The sequence below is a fragment of the Cynocephalus volans genome, chromosome 9, assembly GCF_027409185.1.
Source record: "Cynocephalus volans isolate mCynVol1 chromosome 9, mCynVol1.pri, whole genome shotgun sequence".
Classification (NCBI taxonomy): Eukaryota; Metazoa; Chordata; class Mammalia; order Dermoptera; family Cynocephalidae; genus Cynocephalus; species Cynocephalus volans.
The window spans coordinates 131979338-131996742 of record NC_084468.1 but is presented as its reverse complement, the minus strand read 5'-3'; the positions used below and the strand labels follow the sequence as shown (position 1 = coordinate 131996742).

The window sequence follows — 17405 nt, the reverse complement described above, 5'->3', positions numbered from 1 at the left end:
TATAACATCATTGTTTACAAGTAAAAAAGTCAAACTACAAAATCATTTGCTGAAATACAACACAAGAGTTAAAAAAAAGCCCAACATGTAAAGATCTCTTAAAAACTGATAAGAAACACTCTATAATAATAGAAAATAAAGGTAGAAGACATGAACTAGAACTTCACAATAGGAGAAAACTAAATGGATAGTATATATAAAAAGAGTCTGGTCTTACTAGTAAACAAAGAATTAAGTCCCACTAAGTGTCATATGGTGGCAAAGTTCTCCAAAGAAGCGATCAGGTCATTAGCTTAAAAAAAAAAAAAAAAGACACCATCATATCAAACAAAAGGTAGACTTAAAAAGCATACTGGGATATTTTATTAAATATTCTTGTGTGGTACGTATGGTATGTAATACATATTGTCCCATTTAATTAATTGGGATTGGGAAGTTATAACCAGTAATTTGCAACTCTTTTATATTGCAATACCGTTGTTGTAAATATGAATTTGTATATTTTGCTGATAAATTCTACCTTGGAAAATGTTTAGAATTATAGTGAAAGATTTACATACTGAGGTGTACATAGCACAATAACCGAAACATTTTTCCATGCAGAAGACTGGCAGGGATGCACCCTGTAATAAAAACCACACAGATGAACCACTGTTGTTTTCTCTGGCCTAACATTCTAATCATGAAAACTTCTTAGGTATCGTTTCAAATACCTGAGATCTGAGAAGGGTTCTCTTACAAGATGGGCTATGTTCCCAAAAGGACTTATTATATTCAGAGGGAAAGGCACCCAGATTGAGGCTGGTGGCTGCCCAGTGCCTCTGCATTCTTGGCAAATGTCATCTTCTGACTAAGCAGCACAACCCAAGCAGGGACCTTTCAGTTAATGTTCTAAGGACACAATCAAAATATTGCTTGATTCTTAATTACAAGCAAAAGAAACCTACTGAGAGATTTAAGCAAAAAGATGTTGAGTAGAATATGGGGTGCATGTCTGGAAAACTAAGCTCAGAAATGTGAAGAAATGATGAAGCCTGTGTAGCTCTCAGTGCTATAGCCAAATCCTGCATAGAAAGAGTCTGATGCTGTACTGAATCCTGGGTATTCCCGTCTCCATGAATCACTTGAAAAATGGATATCATTCCATGGTTACTCTACCACATAAATAGATTTCCCATTGATTCACTTTGAAAAGCATTATTAATTTCAATTCAAAGTCTAGGGTTGGTGCAGATAGTGGATGAAATTTTGTCACGTGTTTGTACCCTACCAACAGAAGGGGGATGGTCATGACTATCTCACTTTTGGCTTTAAATTATGGAAAGTGGGTTCAAACTCCCAGAAAGATTCATAGTGGTGCATTTGGTGAATGCTCCAAAAGTGCAACTGACTTGCTATTTTTTTAAAGAAGAACAACAGCCTATTGAACAAAAGGCAAATTAAAAATACACATTGGAATGTGTTATTAAATGTTTAAAGACTTTAGCAAACATTCTGAATCTGCCATTAAATGGAAGGAGAAATGAGAAGAGCAAGGTTGTGAAATTATGCTAATTAATTTTTTTACTCAAGCAAATAAAATATAATTTTATTGATAGTATTGATAAATTAAGAAATATAAGTTTAAGTATAGTGTCTAAAATTTTTAGAGAAGAACCACAGAATAAAGCAAAGGTAAAGAATAATAAAATGATAAAAACAACTTGCAAAGAGTCACACCAAACAAAAATATAATAGTGTCATGACCAAGAACAATCATAAGTGTAATAAGAAATATATGAGGAAAGAAACACACACACACAAAACTACAAAATGGGTGAGAAAATGAAAAGGAATATAGAATATAATTAAAAGTGTGGACTTTGGAGTCTCTACTCTGGTTTCAAAATCAATTCTGCAACTTACTAGCTATGGGGACTTGGGAAAATTATTTAAAGATTTTCTGCTATGACTTTTTCAATTATAAAATGGTATGCAGAGTACAGCAAAGGAAAGTTGTCTCAGAGGAAAATTCGAAAACTTAAATACATTCCTAAACAAACAAACAAAATAGTAAAAATAAATGAATGAAGTCTTTAATTCAAGAAGTCAAGAACAGGAAAATAAACCTAAAATTTTAAAAAAGAAAAAACTTAATAAAGATAGAGAAATGAATGAGCTGTAAAATGTAAAATGTAAAAATATTTGAGTTGATAAATAAAATGGAACTGGCTGTTTAGAAAGAGAAAAAAATTAAAATAGATGAATTTTTAAAACTCTAATTTTTAAAAGTCTGTTGTGGAATGTAGAAAATGTGTATACAGAAGAATGTAGCCATAGGTAAGATAATAAAACAAAATTTGCACATATGCTGAAAAGGGTTCATTTCTTTAATAATTAAACAGCTTTTAGAAATCAATAAGAAAAACCTAAAAAAGCCCAGTGTAAAACAGGTAAAGGACCTGAACGTACAATTTTCAAAGGAAAACAAAACAAAACAAGAATTATCTTAGGTGAGAATCATTCATTACAGAATAATGCTTTAATAAAACTCTTAGGATTTTTAAAATTTTTTTTTCTGGCTGAGGGGGCTGTTATAGAAATATGGACACAACCAGAAGCAACTATAAAAGTAGCCGTTATCAAAACGTCTGTTCTATGGGAAGTATGAATAACTGATGACAAAGCAACTCATAATGATGCTCTCCACACTTCAGGGGGATTGTCACTCCATTTAACTAAAATTAGACAGTAAAAATTAATAAATACTTCCATAATTTTAGAAATTGGGTGAAATCAATTAAATGAATGGGGCAAAGTCAAATTCAAAATAAATAGCAGAAATATATAAAGATCTTTACTATTTTTTAGGCTTTGTATCATGGACCGAATTTGAAAGCAGTTATAAATATGTATCGCAGATTAATCCACCGTGTTAGATATCGACTTGGTCTTTGGAGGACAAGACAAATTATAAACTTAGAAGAGCTAGAGGAATGGATGGACAGGAAAAAATGTAAGTGATGCAGTCATTTTTGGTTTGATTTTAGGTTTGGAATTTATTTAACCTTTGAAATTTTACATATAATTACCCATAGAAACCAAAGGTAGACCATATTTTGTATTGTGTGAACTATTTTCATAAGGTAGCATTTTGTATATTTGGATTAATTTACTAGGATCCTCTGTTTATAAGTAAGAAAATCATTCTGGCTAACCAAATGCAAAAAGAAAATTTAAAAGGGGAATATTGGAAAGACAGCTAATGAATCAGATTTCCCACAGACCATGATCCTTAACTGCTCCAAACATCTTGGGAAGAGGAAGTAACAGTCAATTTCTGTTGCCTCTGGGAGATAGATAAGATCCTATCACTTAAAGACTTTTTATTCCTATGCTCTAAATTTAAATTCCAGGGATAGAGCAACTGATTGATTTCGCTTGAGTGTTGTGTCCTATACTTTGCAGTAAGAGGGTAAGGAACCTTGTTTGAGAGTGACACAGAGGCTGTGCTCATTGGAGGACAGTTAGCTCCCCAAAGAAAAATTAGATATTGATACTAGAAAAACAGTTAATGGACATGGAGCAGATTGAACAACACATTACTTACTAGTGTTGGAATTCTATCCACAGAACAAGTCCCCCAATTTATATCTTAACTGTCAGAGATCCCAATTTTTATTTATATTTAATGAATTCAGTATTGTTCATGATTAAGATAGATTATGAGAGCCAGTTTCTTGACTATCAAGAAATAAATGATTCAAGTAAACTATATTTAATTGGAAACATCATCTTATTGCTTTATGAGGTAATAGTGCTACATTTTTGGTAGTCTGAGCTACTTATAAAATGTTTATTTCACATTTAAGACTGTAAGTTCCATGAAGCAGGAACTGTGTCTGTTATGTTCATCAATAAATACCCAGTATCTAGTAAATATCTGGTTTATCAGAAAGGCTCAAAAATATTTGTTAAAAGGATAATTTTTATTAAGTTTATTAGTTATGATAAAACTATGTGCCAAAAGATATTTACAAATAACCAGAACTCTCTTTGAGTTAGAATGATTCCTTTTCTGTGGCAAGAGGTTGAGGAAGGAAGAAGTTAAAGAGAAGATACACAGAGAGAGACAGAGATTGATTCTACGTAAGTCAGAGAGCTCAGCTAGATTGATTCACCCGGTCCAACAGCCTGGTATCTGGAGGAAAAGCAGAAAGGAGCCACGTGTCAGAGAGATGGAAAGACAGGAAGAAGAAGGGAGAAAGAGAAAGCAAGTGAGAGAGGCAGAGAAAGAGAAGACACTTCTTCCATTAGGAAGCTACTGGGACTCCTTTTTCCTGTAGAGCTTTAGAGAGAGCTTTAGAGAGAGAGAGAGAGAGATCACTCCCATGTGCATTCGGATTTTAAGACCTTGCTCATTAATTTTCTGCCCACTAGTATAAAACTGAGTAAGATAGTCTTAATATTCTTCTATAAATAGTAGTTTTATATTTCATAATCTAATATGAATGTACAGAGTTTATTATATTTATCAGAATATGTACTAGGACTTCACAGTTATTTGCACCGACCACCTTTTCTTTTCTACCACTTTATTTTTTAGCTGCTGACTTTCAAATTGCATATCCTTTCCAAAATGCTCCCACTCTTTTACTTAATTAGTCTTATCTTCATACCCCACACTCTGTCACTAAATCCATTTCTAACCTTACAGAATCTTGCCTATTTTTCTCAGTTTTACTTTCCATGATTTCTCCTCCCTGATTTGTAACTGCAGATTTCAATATTGTTGCATCTTAAAATAACTTCTCATTTTGAAAAACAAAAACCATAAAAAAAAACTAAAGGGGTTTCTATGTTCTGGCCTGGACTCTGGTGGTTTCTAGCTGAGAAGCTCCTAAAAGTCTTAAAGAAAGCGAGGGATGAGCCAGGTGGATAGAGAGAAGAAGAATGTTCTAGGCAGAGAGGACAGCAAGCACAATAATGACAGAAGAGACTAATATTACAGGAATGGAGTTGGTGGATGAGAGCAGAGCAAAATGAATTGGAGAGGTAATGGGAAGCACAGGCTGTGTCCAGCTTTACAGACCATTGGATTTTACCTTGAGAGAGTTGGGAACCCACTGGAGGATTATGAACAAAGGACACTGATGCAACTTATGTTGAACACACTCTGATGATTTTGTAGAGAATAGGCAGATGTGGGAAGCAAAGACAGAATTAAGGAGTCTGGTTAGGACAAATGGTGCTCTGTCCAACACAGGATCTGAACAGTAGAATAGAATTAGCTAAATAAATAATTTAAATAATTACCAACCAAAGAGTCTATTTACATTGAGGTTAAAGTAACTCTAGAGTCCACAGAATTTGCAAGTGCTTCTCTGTCTTCATGTTCCTTAGAAAATTCTCCAGACTCTTCATATGTTGATTACTAATGGGTGATGTTTGGCAGATACATATATACCTTTTTAAGCATTTTTCAATGATCAGAAAATTTTATTAGTTTTCGTGATTGAAGTTTTTTATTTACCCTGGTTATATCAGTCTAGAATATTAATTCTGCTAGTATGTTGTTGAAAGTCTGCTTTCATAATATGCAGGACATAATATGCAGATTAAGGGCATTATTATCTATTAATATAGTCACAAAGGCATAATGTTAATATGTGCAGCAATCTGATCTTGTCAGAGACATCTAAAACTGATTAATTCAAGGAAAACATAATATAATAAAGGTATGTATATTTTCCGAGGAGAAATACATTAATTTAAACATAAAAATAAAAGGTGACATTCTTGTGTCTTAGTTGGGGTTTTTCCAGAATCAGACCCTGAGACAAGAATTCAAGTAGAGCTCATTTTTGGGAATTGATTCCCAGAAATACTGTCGCTAGGATGGAGAAATGACATAGGGAAGGGATGGAAGACAAAAAAAAAAGTGTGCTATTGAGCACATTATGATATGGACAACTGGAACTTGATCCCTCTAAGGAAACAAAGAGAACCAATGTAGCCAAATTGCTTCAAGTGCTGGGTTTTTATCCACCATCTGCCCCCAGTGAGTGGTTGAATGCTAGTCCAATGGGAGTCTTAATTACCTGGAATGTCTGGCTTGCTGCACAGGTGGGCAGTAAGAGCTCCTAGGCAATGAAATGTAGATGCTGCCAGTTGAACGGTCAAGTCCCCATGCACAGAAATTTAAGAGACAAGGAGAAATGGATGAGGCACCAAAAGCGACTGCTCTAGTTACTTATTTGAAAAGAGAGAAAAAGTCATAGATATGCTAAATATAAATTTGTGTTTATTTATTTTACTGCTGTGTTTTAGGATCTTGAATAGCTACTCACATTTAGGAAATCACTAAATATTTCTTAAATTTTGGTGTCTCATGACTATGTTCTTCAACTAAATGAATGAATGAATAGAAAATTGAAATCCACATGGTTGAGTATCAGAATGATGTAACCTCTGTTAGAAACCACTCTGGTGCACTTTGTCATTGGGAGCCTGTATTTCAGAGCTGAACCTGTACTTAGGCAGTCCCTAGCATCCTGTAAATGCTGACTAATAATCAGCTTTATGGAGTTAATCCAACATACTTCACAGTGGAGACTCAATAACACCTTTTTGAAAAGAAAAAATAAAATGTTTATGGAGAACTAAACTGACAAAATGTATGAGTCAGTTCTCTTGGTCATTGTCTAATCCCTGTCTAACGTCAAGAATAGGAGATGGGTGACAACTGAGTCATTTTCTGTGGTAGTCTTGAGCCAAACAACAAAGTAGCTTAAAGTAGGAAGTAGGGGTACATGACGTTAGTAAGCAAAAAGTAGACATTGTTCCTAATTAGGGACCAAGTCAGAAACAGAATAAGAAGTCCAAAGTGGAATCACCTTCATGTAGTTAGAATGTGGGTAGAAGCCAAAAAGAGATGAAAAGATTAGAGAAGCTAATAAATAATGAACGGTGAAATGAGTCAGCTGGAGTCAGGACCCTAGAAATCCGGACATTAATGCTATGTCTTCTAATCTGGTTTGAGTGCTGATGCCTGTATGGTCTATGGTCAATGGTCACGAAACCAGGATATAGGATGCCAGTGTTCTCCTTGAGGAACCAAGTCCAAATTTCACTACTGTAAAATGTGGGGGCCGTGGGGAGAGACATGCCCACTTCCTCCTAACCCTCACCAGGAGGTTGACATAGCGCTGCTACTTTCCAATCATGGAATCTTATCAATAGACATGAAGATGAAGCTGAAGTTAAAGTTTCTTCAAATGCAGATGAACCTTTTAGGTGGATTGTACTTGATATATTATTTATAAAGAAAATATTTTATTTTACCCTTTTAGACTATGAAACAATGTTTGCTAAGAGAGAAGACTGGCGAGGGTTAGAAAGAAGCGAGCTTCCTAAGTACTTCAATGACTGTGGTCATTTCCCAACCCAGACACAAATTGATGTTATTTGGGACCTGGTCAATAGAGGTGAGAGGTTTCTCATTTTTTTCCATCTTTTTTTCTTATTTTCTTTTCCATTTCCTTCTTTTCTCTCTTATTCCTTCCTCTCTTCTTCTACTTTTATTAAACTTGTTTTATACATTCTTTTCCTCAAAGTTCTTTGTATCCAATCTTAGTATATATGAAAGAAGAAATTTAAAAGGCAGGTTAAAAGAAGTTAATATAAAAAAGTTTTTTCATAGGGATGGAAGAAATGATTTTAGCATTTTATATATTTTAAACAAACTTTTGATATAAAATAAGGTAATCTAGCTAAGTATATTTTAAACCATCATATTTTAAATACTGATGCTAGAAAGCTTTCTCCTGGATAGTTAGATTTGGTACTGAAAAACTAGTCAAGTTTCAATGTATAAACTTTGTAAGCTATTTCAGTACAATAGAATTTTATGGCTAGAAAATCTTTTCTGAACTGTAAGTAAATAAAAGGAAGGTATCATATAAGAATATTTAATAATTTAAATGGAGTAACATTTCTCTCTTCTCTAAAGACAAGTAAGGGGGTGGGAACTGTCAGCTGGGTATGGGAAATCTCAATGAATTTTTCTTAATTCCTTAAGGTTCTTCTCAGCTTTCATTTTTCTCCCCCCTCCAGCTTTGTTAAAGTATAATTGACAAGTAAAAATTGTTTATATTCAGTGTGTCTGATGTGATGGTTTGATATACCTGTATGGTGTGTAATGATTACCACAATCAGATTAATCAATATATCCATCACCACCCATAGTTACCCATTGTGTGTGTGTGTGTGTGTGTGTGTGTAGTGAGGGCACTTAAGATCTGCTATCTAAGCAAATTTCGAGTAAACAATACAGTGCTATTAAATACAGTCACCATGCTGTATGTTAGATCCTCAAAATGAATTCATCCTGTAACTAAAAGTCTGTACACTTTGACCAGCAACTCCCTTTTTCACCCAACTCCCAGCTACTGACAATCATCATTCTGCTCTCTGCTTCTATGATTCTACTTTTTTAGATTTTATATACAAGTGAGATAATGCAGTGTTTTTCCTTCTGTGCTTGCCTTATTTCACTTAACATAATATATTCCAAGTTCATCTGGGTTGTTGCAAATGACAGAAAGTTCTTTCTTTTTAAGGCTGAATAGTACTCCATTTTGTATGTGTGTATACATACATGCATATAACATTTTCTTTATCCATTCATCCGTTGATAGACACTTAGGTTGATTCCATACCTTGGCATTGATTCTATATCTTGGCTATTGTGAATAATGCTGTGAAGAACAAAGTGCAAATATCTCTCCGACCTACTCATTTCATTTCCTTTGGATATATACCCAGCAGTGGGATTGTTGGATCTTACGGTAGTTCTATTTTAATTTTTTGAGAAACTTACATACTATTTCCCATAATGTCCATTTCCCAATCTACATTCCTGCAAATTAGTGTTCAAGGGATTTTTCCTTTTCTCCACATTCTTGCTAACAATTCTCTTGTCCTTTCTTTTTAAGAAAATAATTAATTAGTATTCAATTAACACAATAATTTTACATATTTATGGCGTACAGTGTGTTGTTTCTATGCATGTACAAAATGTATAATAGTCAAAGCAGGGTAATTGGTGTATCCCTCATCTCAGATATTTATCCTTTATTGGTGGTGAGAATATTCAAAATCCTCTCTTGCTATTTTTAAATATACAATATATTATTGATAACCCTAGTCACCCCACTGTGTACTGGAACACCAGGACTTATTCCTCCAATCTAATTGTAACTTTGTACCCACTGACCAAACTCTTCCTGTCCCTCTCTCCCTCCTGCTCCCAGCCTCTGGCAACCACAACTCTACTCTTTACTTCTATGAGATCAACTTTTTTAGATACCACAAGTGAGTGAGATCATGTGGTATTTGTTTTTCTGTGCCAGGCTTACTTCACTTAACATAATGACCTCCAACTCCATCCATGTTGCTGAAAATGACAGGATTTCATTTTTATTCATGGCTGAACAGTATTTCATTGCATAAATATACCACATTTTCTTTATCCATCCATGTGTAGACACTTAAATTGATTCCATGCCTTGCCTTTTGTGACTAGTGCTGCAATAAACCTGGGAGTGCAGATATCTTTTCAACATGCTGATTGCATTTCTTTTGAATATGTTCCCAGTAGTAAAATTGCTGGATTATACGGGAATACTATTTTTAATTTTTTGAGGAACCTGCATAGTGTTTTCCATAGTCGCTGTGCTAATTTACATTTCCACCAACAGTGGAAAAGCATTTCCCTTTCTCCACATTCTCACCAGCATTTGTTATTTTTTGTCTTATTGATGATAATAGCCACTCTAACTGGGGTGAGATGATATCTCATTGTGGTTTTGATTTGAATTTTCCTGATGATTAGTGATATTGAGCATTTTTTCATTTACCTGTCAGCTTTTTGTATGTCATTTTTGAGAAACATTGATTCAGATCTTTTGACCATTTAAAAAAATCAGATTATTTATATATTTGCCACTGAGTTATTTGAGTTCCTTGTATATTCTGGATATTAATCCCTTGTCGGATACATAGGTTGCAAATATTTTCTCCAATTCTGTAGGTGGTCTCCTCACTCTGTTGATTATTTGCTGTGCAGAAGCTTTTTAGTTGGATGTAGTCCCATTTTTCTACTTTTGCTTTTGTTCCTTGTGCTTTTGAGGTCTTACTGAAAAATCCTTGCCCAGACCAAAGTCATAAGGCATTTCCCCTATGTTTTCTTCTCGTAGTTTCATAGTTTTGGATCTTATATTTAAGTCTTTGACCCCATTTTTTCTTGATTTTTTTAAGTGGTGAGAGATAAGGATCTAATTTCATTCTTATGCATATGGCCTTCCAGTTTTCCCAGTACCATTTTTTGAAGACACTATCTTTTAACCAATGTGTTTCTGGCACTTTTGAGGAAGGTCAGTTGGCTGTAACTGCATGGATTTATTTCTGGGTTTTCTATTCTCTGCCACTGGTCTATGTGTCTGTTTTTATGCCAGTACCATGCTGTTTTGGTTACTATAGCTCTGCAGTACATTTTGAGGTCAGGTAGTGTGATGCTTCCAGCTTTACTCTTTTTGCTCAAGATTGCTTTTGCAATTCAGGGTCTTTTGTGGCTCCGTATGAATTTTTGGATTGTTTTTTCTGAAATTTCTGTGAGTAATGTCATTGGTATTTTGATAGACATTGCATTGAATCTGTAGATCACTTTGGAAGGTATAGACATTTTAACAATATACAATAAAAAGAAAACAACAGACCAATATTCCTGATTAACACAGATGCAAAATCTTCAACAAAATCCTAACAAAGGGAATCCAACAGCACATCAGAAATATTATGTACCATGATGAAGAAGGATTCATTCTAGGGATGCAAGGATGTTTTAAAATGTGCAAATCAGTAAATGTGATATAGCACATCACAGAATAAAGGACAAAAAGCCATATGATCATCTCAATAGATGAAGAAAAGCATTTGATAAGATTTAACATTCCTTTATGATAAAAACACTCAACAAATTGCACATAGAAGAAACATACATCAACCTAATAAAGATCATTTATAACAAACACACAGCCAACATCTTACTGAATGGGGAAAAGCTGAAAGCTTTTATTCTAAGGTCTGGAACAAGGCAAGGATGCTCACTCTCACCACTTTTATTTAACATGATGCTGGAACTCCTAACCAGAGCAATCAGGCAAGTGAAAGAAATAAAGGGCATCCAAATTGGAAAGAAAGAAGTTAAATTGTCCTTGTTTGCAGATGACATGATCTTATGTATAGAAAAATCCAAAGACTCCACCAAAAATTTTTTAGAACTAATAAATAAATTCAGTAAATTTGTGGGATAAAAAATTAATGTACAAAAATCAGCAACCTTTTTATATGCCAATACTAAATTGTCTGAAAAAGAAATAAAGAAAGCAATTTCTTTTACAATAGCTACAAAAAAATGGAAAGATGCATTAGTCCGTTTGTGTTGCTTCTAACAAAATACTTGAAACTGGGTGATTTATAAAGAACAGAGGTTTATTTGGCTTATGATTCTGGGACAGCTGCATCTGCATGGGCCTCAGACTGCTTCTACTCAAGGCAGAAAGTGCCAGGCAGCCAGCGGGGTCCAAGCAGATCACATGGTGAGAGCAAGCAAGAGAAAAGAAGCAAGAAAGAGACAGAAAGGAGGTGCCGGGATCTCTTAAACAACCAGCTCTTGTGGGAACTAATAGAGTGAGAACTCACTCAGGTCCTCCTACCCCAGGGACAGCATTAATCCGTTCATGAGGGATCCACCCCCATGACTCAAACAGCTCCCAGTGCTGCCACATTGGGGATCAGATTTCCACATGAGTTTTGGCAGGGACAACATGTCCAAACTCTATCAAAAGATCTCTACAATGAAAAATATAAAACACTGATGGAAGAAATTGAAGCAGACAGAAATAAATGGAAAGGTATCCAGTGTTCATGGATTGGAAAAATCTCTTGCCTTTTTGATAATGACCATTGTAACAAGTGTGAGGTGATAAATATCTTATTGTGGTTTTGATTTGCATTTTCCTTATGCTTAGTGATGTTGAACACATTTTCATACACTTGTTAGCCTATTCAGGTCCTTTGCCCATTTTAAAATTATTTGTTTGCTATTAAGTTGTATGAGTTTCTTATATATTTTGGATATTAATCCCTTATCATTTATACGGTTTGCAAATATTTTTTTCCCCATTTTGTAAGTTGTCTTTTCATTTTGTTGATTGTTTCCTTTACTGTGCAGAAGCTTTTTAGTTTGATGTAGTCCCACATTTTATTTTTGCTTTTGTTGCTTTTCTGTTTTGGGGGCCATACCCCCCAAAAATCATTGCCAAGACCATTATCAAGGAGCTTTTCCCCTATGTTTTCTTCTAGGAGTTTTATGGTTTCAGACTTTACATTTAAATCTATGTCAAGTTAATTTTTGTATATGGTTTAAGACAAAGATCCAATTTCTTTTTTTTGAATGTGGATGTCCAGTTTTCCAAGCACTGTTTATTGAAGACATTATTCTTTTCTTATTGTGTATTCTCCCAATACCATTTATTGAAGAGGCTATACTTTTCCCATTGTGTATTCTTGCTACCCTTGTCAAAGATTAATTGCTTGTATATGTGTGGGATTATTTCTAGGCTCTCTATTCTGTTCCCTTGATTTATTCGTCTGTTTTTATTGCAGTGTCATGCTGGCTTGAATACTATAGCTTTGTAATACAGTTTGAAATAAGAAAGTGTATTACCTCCAGCTTTGTACTTTCTTGAGATTGATTTGGTTATTCAAAGTCTGTTGTGGTTTCATACGAATTTTAGGTTTATTTTTTCTAAAACACCATTGGAATTTTGATAGGGATTGCATCAAGTCTGTAGGTCACTTTGGGTAATAAGGACATTTTAACAATATTAATTCTTCCAATTCATAAACACAGGATGTTTTTCCATTTATTTGTGTCTTCAATTTCTTTCACCTATGTCTTATAGTTTTCAGTGTATAGATCTTTTACCTCCTTGGTTATGTTTATTTCTAAGTATTATTTTATTTTTTTGATGCTATTGTAAATAAGGTTGTTTTCTTAATTTCTTTTTCAAATTGTATGTTATTTGTTTAGAGAAAAACAACTGATTTTTGTATGCTAGCTTTTCTTTCTACATCTATACTATTGCTATGGTTTTCTACCATGTTTAGAGATGATGTGTTCACAATTTAATCTAGAAGAAAGGGTAAAATAAATAAAACATTTCAGGACCTTTTCTTCATATAGGAAAAGGGCTCAAGTGGGAAGTTATGAATTACGTCAGAATGGTAAGGTTGAAACTTCATTATATGCTTGAAGTTCTTTTCCTTCATTCTTGGTGAAAATTTACCCAATTCTTTACCTATAGACTTTGTTTTGCCAGTGCTGTATCCTTAAAACCGTTTTCTAGAATTTGATAAATATTTGTTCATGTATTGGCAGAAGCATCCAAATCATGCTGTGCTTCAATGGTCATGACAAGTCGGTTTGTTTGTTTAAGTGACTTTTTCCTAATAACAAAAATATTAATGTTTATTATAGAAAATTTGGAAAACAGCAATTATTAACATCTGATATCTACCTTTCCAGTTTATTCTGTGCATATGACATCATTTTTATGAAAGTTGAGGTTTTTCTACATATTGTTTGGACATCTGCTTTTTTGCTAAATAATAGTCATAAATTTCCAAGCTATAAATATCTTTTATGATGTTATTTATGACTGAGTAATAATCTGTAATATGGAAGTTCTATAATGTATTTACTTTTATACATTTAAATTGTTTTTATTTTTCTTTATAATAAATAATAATATAATTTTAAAAATTAAAAGCAGCAAAATACAATCAATCAAGTATTTCATTTATTTATTTATTTATTTTTTTAACTTTTATTTTGTCGATATACATTGTGGCTGATTATTGCTCCCCATCACCAAAACCTCCCTCCCTCCTCCCTCTCCTCCCTCCCCCCCAACAATGTCCTTTCTGTTTGCTTGTCGTATCAACTTCAAGTAATTGTAGTTGTTATATCTTCTTCCCCCCGCCCCCGTTTTTTTTATTTTTGGGTGTGTTTGTGTGTGTGTGAATTTATATATTAGTTTTTAGCTCCCACCAATAAGTGAGAACATGTGGTATTTCTCTTTCTGTGCCTGACTCGTTTCACTTAATATAATTCTCTCAAGGTCCATCCATGTTGTTGCAAATGGCAGTATTTCATTCGTTTTTATAGCTGAGTGTATTCCATTGTGTAGATGTACCACATTTTATGTATCCACTCATCCAATCAATCAAGTATTTTAGAAACATGTAATTAATGGCAGTAGTTTAAAATGTAAGGTATTTTTTTTTCCACTTTACCAGTTTTATAGAGATATTTTCCACTATTTGTTATTTTGCAGTATATAATAATGACTTAGATTTAGAGCATGGCTTGCCTGGGTTGAATTTCTGGCTCTACCACTTACTAGCTGTCTGTCTTTGGACAAGTTATTTGTTCTTCCCGTGCATTATTTTTCTCAACTATGAAAGGAAGATAATATCTAAGTCACTGGACTGCTGTGAGGCTTAAATGAAACAATTCATGTAAAATATGTGGTCCATTATAAGTGGTTAATAAATGTTTGCTATCATTATTATTTATAAATAATTCTTACATATTCTTAAATAATTATGAAAATACATTTTTATGATTACTTTTTATTTTGAAAATGCTTAAATATTGAACCAAATAGCATAATGACTCATTTTTATAGAGTAGTATTGAATGTCATCCACTAGTTTCCACCCATGTCTTCTCTGTTAATTACCATAATAACCTGTGTGCTAGAAGAGGTGATGTGCCTTTATGCTCATTTTAAAGATGAAAGAACTAAGGTTAGAAAAAGAGTTTTCTAAGCTCCTTGACAGAGGTGGAACGTTAACCCTGGCCTCTTCAAGTCGAGGTCATTGATCTTTCTGTTTTACAGTGTGGAGGAATTTTGAAAATCAATGTTGTAAAACTATAATTAGAGAGATGACCAAAATATTCTTGACAGCAAGGAGTGACTTTTATTCATTTTCCCCAGAGTAGTTAAATTCCTCACAATATAGTAGTTTTTCTATAAATGATTGTTAATATTCTTACTAAAACCAGAATTTTTAAAACAAAACAGTTTAAAAACATGCTGTTTTTATTATAATGCATAAGATTGGGAAGCTTTTCTTTATAGAGAGGGGCCACTCCAACATAATTTTAAATCTACGTCTAATTATATTGCTCTATCCAATTAAAAAAATTCTTTTGGTGCGTAGGAAGCTTTCATTTGAACTAGAGAAGATATTCTAAATAATGGAAAAAACAGAAAACGTATGGGAAAAGGAGCTAAATTAATGCTTCTAGTGTATATCCCATTTTTAAGAGAATCTGATTTTATGCATTTTATATTGTCAGTCATCTTCATTCACACTGACTTCTTTGATTGTGGATAATAGCTCCAGATGTGCAACCTACACATTTTTCATACAGTAGAATATTTCACCTAATGCATATGTAGTTAATTTAATTGATTAACTTCTTCAATGTATGACATGAAGTAGGTCAAATTCCTAAAACTGTCTGTATGTCTTCAGGTATTTTTAGCTACTTTTTTTTTTTTTTTTTTACCATTCTTCATTCTTATCACTATGGTAACAAAAAAATTTGTGACTGAGGACATGATTTTTCTCAGCAAATCTTCCTTTGGGAGAAGTGACTTCAGGCTGTATGTATAGGCTGATCTTAAAAGTTGCAGATTATGCAAACACGAAAACATTTACTTGATATCCATTTAAATCCCAACTAATGAAACTCACAACAATAGAATAGCATATGTGAAGGTAAGGAAAATAACACATAGTGGTTTATATTTGAATTTTACATGATGTTATGGGTTACATATAGATACATAGATACATAATATAGATACATATAGATTGTACAATGGTTACTATAGTGAAGTAGATTAACATATCTATCATCTCACATAGTTACTTTTTGTGACAAGTGCAGCTAAAATCTACTTATTTAACAAAAATCCATAATGCAATACAATTTTTTTAACTTTAGTCCTCATGTTGTACATTAGATCTTTAGACCCGTTCATCCTAAATATCTGCCATTTTATCCTTTGACCAACATGTCTCCATTTCCTCTCCCCCACACCACCCATGGTAACCACTGTTTCATTCTCTATATCTGTATATTTGAGTTCTTTAAAAAACTTTTTATATCCTGCATATAAATGAGATCATGCAATATTTTTCTTTCTGTGTCTGGCTTATTTCACTTAGCATAATGTCCTCCAGGTCCATTCATGTTGTCACAAATAGCAGGCCCTCCTTTTTAAGGCTGAATATTTCACTGTATATATACACCACATTTTCTCTATCCATTTGTCTGTAGACGGTCATTTGTTTCCATATCTTGAATACTGTGAATAATGCTGCAGTGAACATGGGAGTGCAGATATCTTTATGAGGAGGTGATTTAATCTCCTTTGAGTATGTACTCAGAAGAGGAACTGCTGGGTGGTAAGGCAGTACTGTTTTTAATTTCTTTGGGAACCTTCATACTGTTTTCCATAATGGCTGTACTAATCTACATTCTCAACATTCTCACCAACCATGTACTAGGGTTCTCTTTTCTCCACACTGTCATCAACATTATCCCTTGTGTTTTGGATAATAAACATCTGGTGTGAGGTGACACCTCACTGTGGTTTCAATTTGCATTTCCCTTATGATTAGTGATGTTGAATACCTTTTCATATACCTGTTAGCCATTTGTATGTCTTCTTTGGAGAAATGTCTATACAAGTCCTTTGCCTATTTTTTAATTGGGGTATTTACTTTTCTGCTATTGAATTATAAGAATTCTTTATAAATTTTAGATAGTAACTCCTTATCAGATATGGGGATTACAATTATATTTTCCCAGTCTGTAGATTGCCTTTTCATTTTGTTGATTGTTTGCGGTGCAGAAACTTTTTAGTTTGTTTTTGTAGACTGAGCTTTTGGTGTGATATCCAAAAATTTATTGCCCAGGTCACATGTTGAGGAACTTTTCTCCAATAACAAAGTTGGAGGCATTACACTTCCTGATTTAAAATTATATTTCAAAGCTATAGTAATCAAAACAGTATGGTACTGGCATAAAGACAGAAACATAGGCCTAGGAACAGAATAGAGAGCCCGGAAATTAATCCAAACATATAAGGACAACTAATATTCTACAAGGGCATTAAGAAGACACAACAGGGGAAGGATAAGATAGTCTCTTCAATAAATGCTGCTGGAAAAACTGAATTTTCACATGCAAAGGAATAAAAATGGACCTTTATCTTATA

General features: G+C 33.6%; 1 protein-coding gene across 1 annotated transcript in view; it reads left to right on the top strand.

Annotated features, from left to right (window-relative positions):
• The window catches only part of IQCM (IQ motif containing M), a 280795-nt gene that overhangs the window by 174258 nt on the left and 89132 nt on the right, over positions 1-17405 (top strand). Inside the window, exons 10-11 of the mRNA XM_063107487.1 lie at positions 2851-2995; positions 7332-7466. Coding sequence (XP_062963557.1) covers positions 2851-2995; positions 7332-7466 — 280 coding nt within the window. The remainder of the gene's footprint in view (positions 1-2850; positions 2996-7331; positions 7467-17405) is intronic.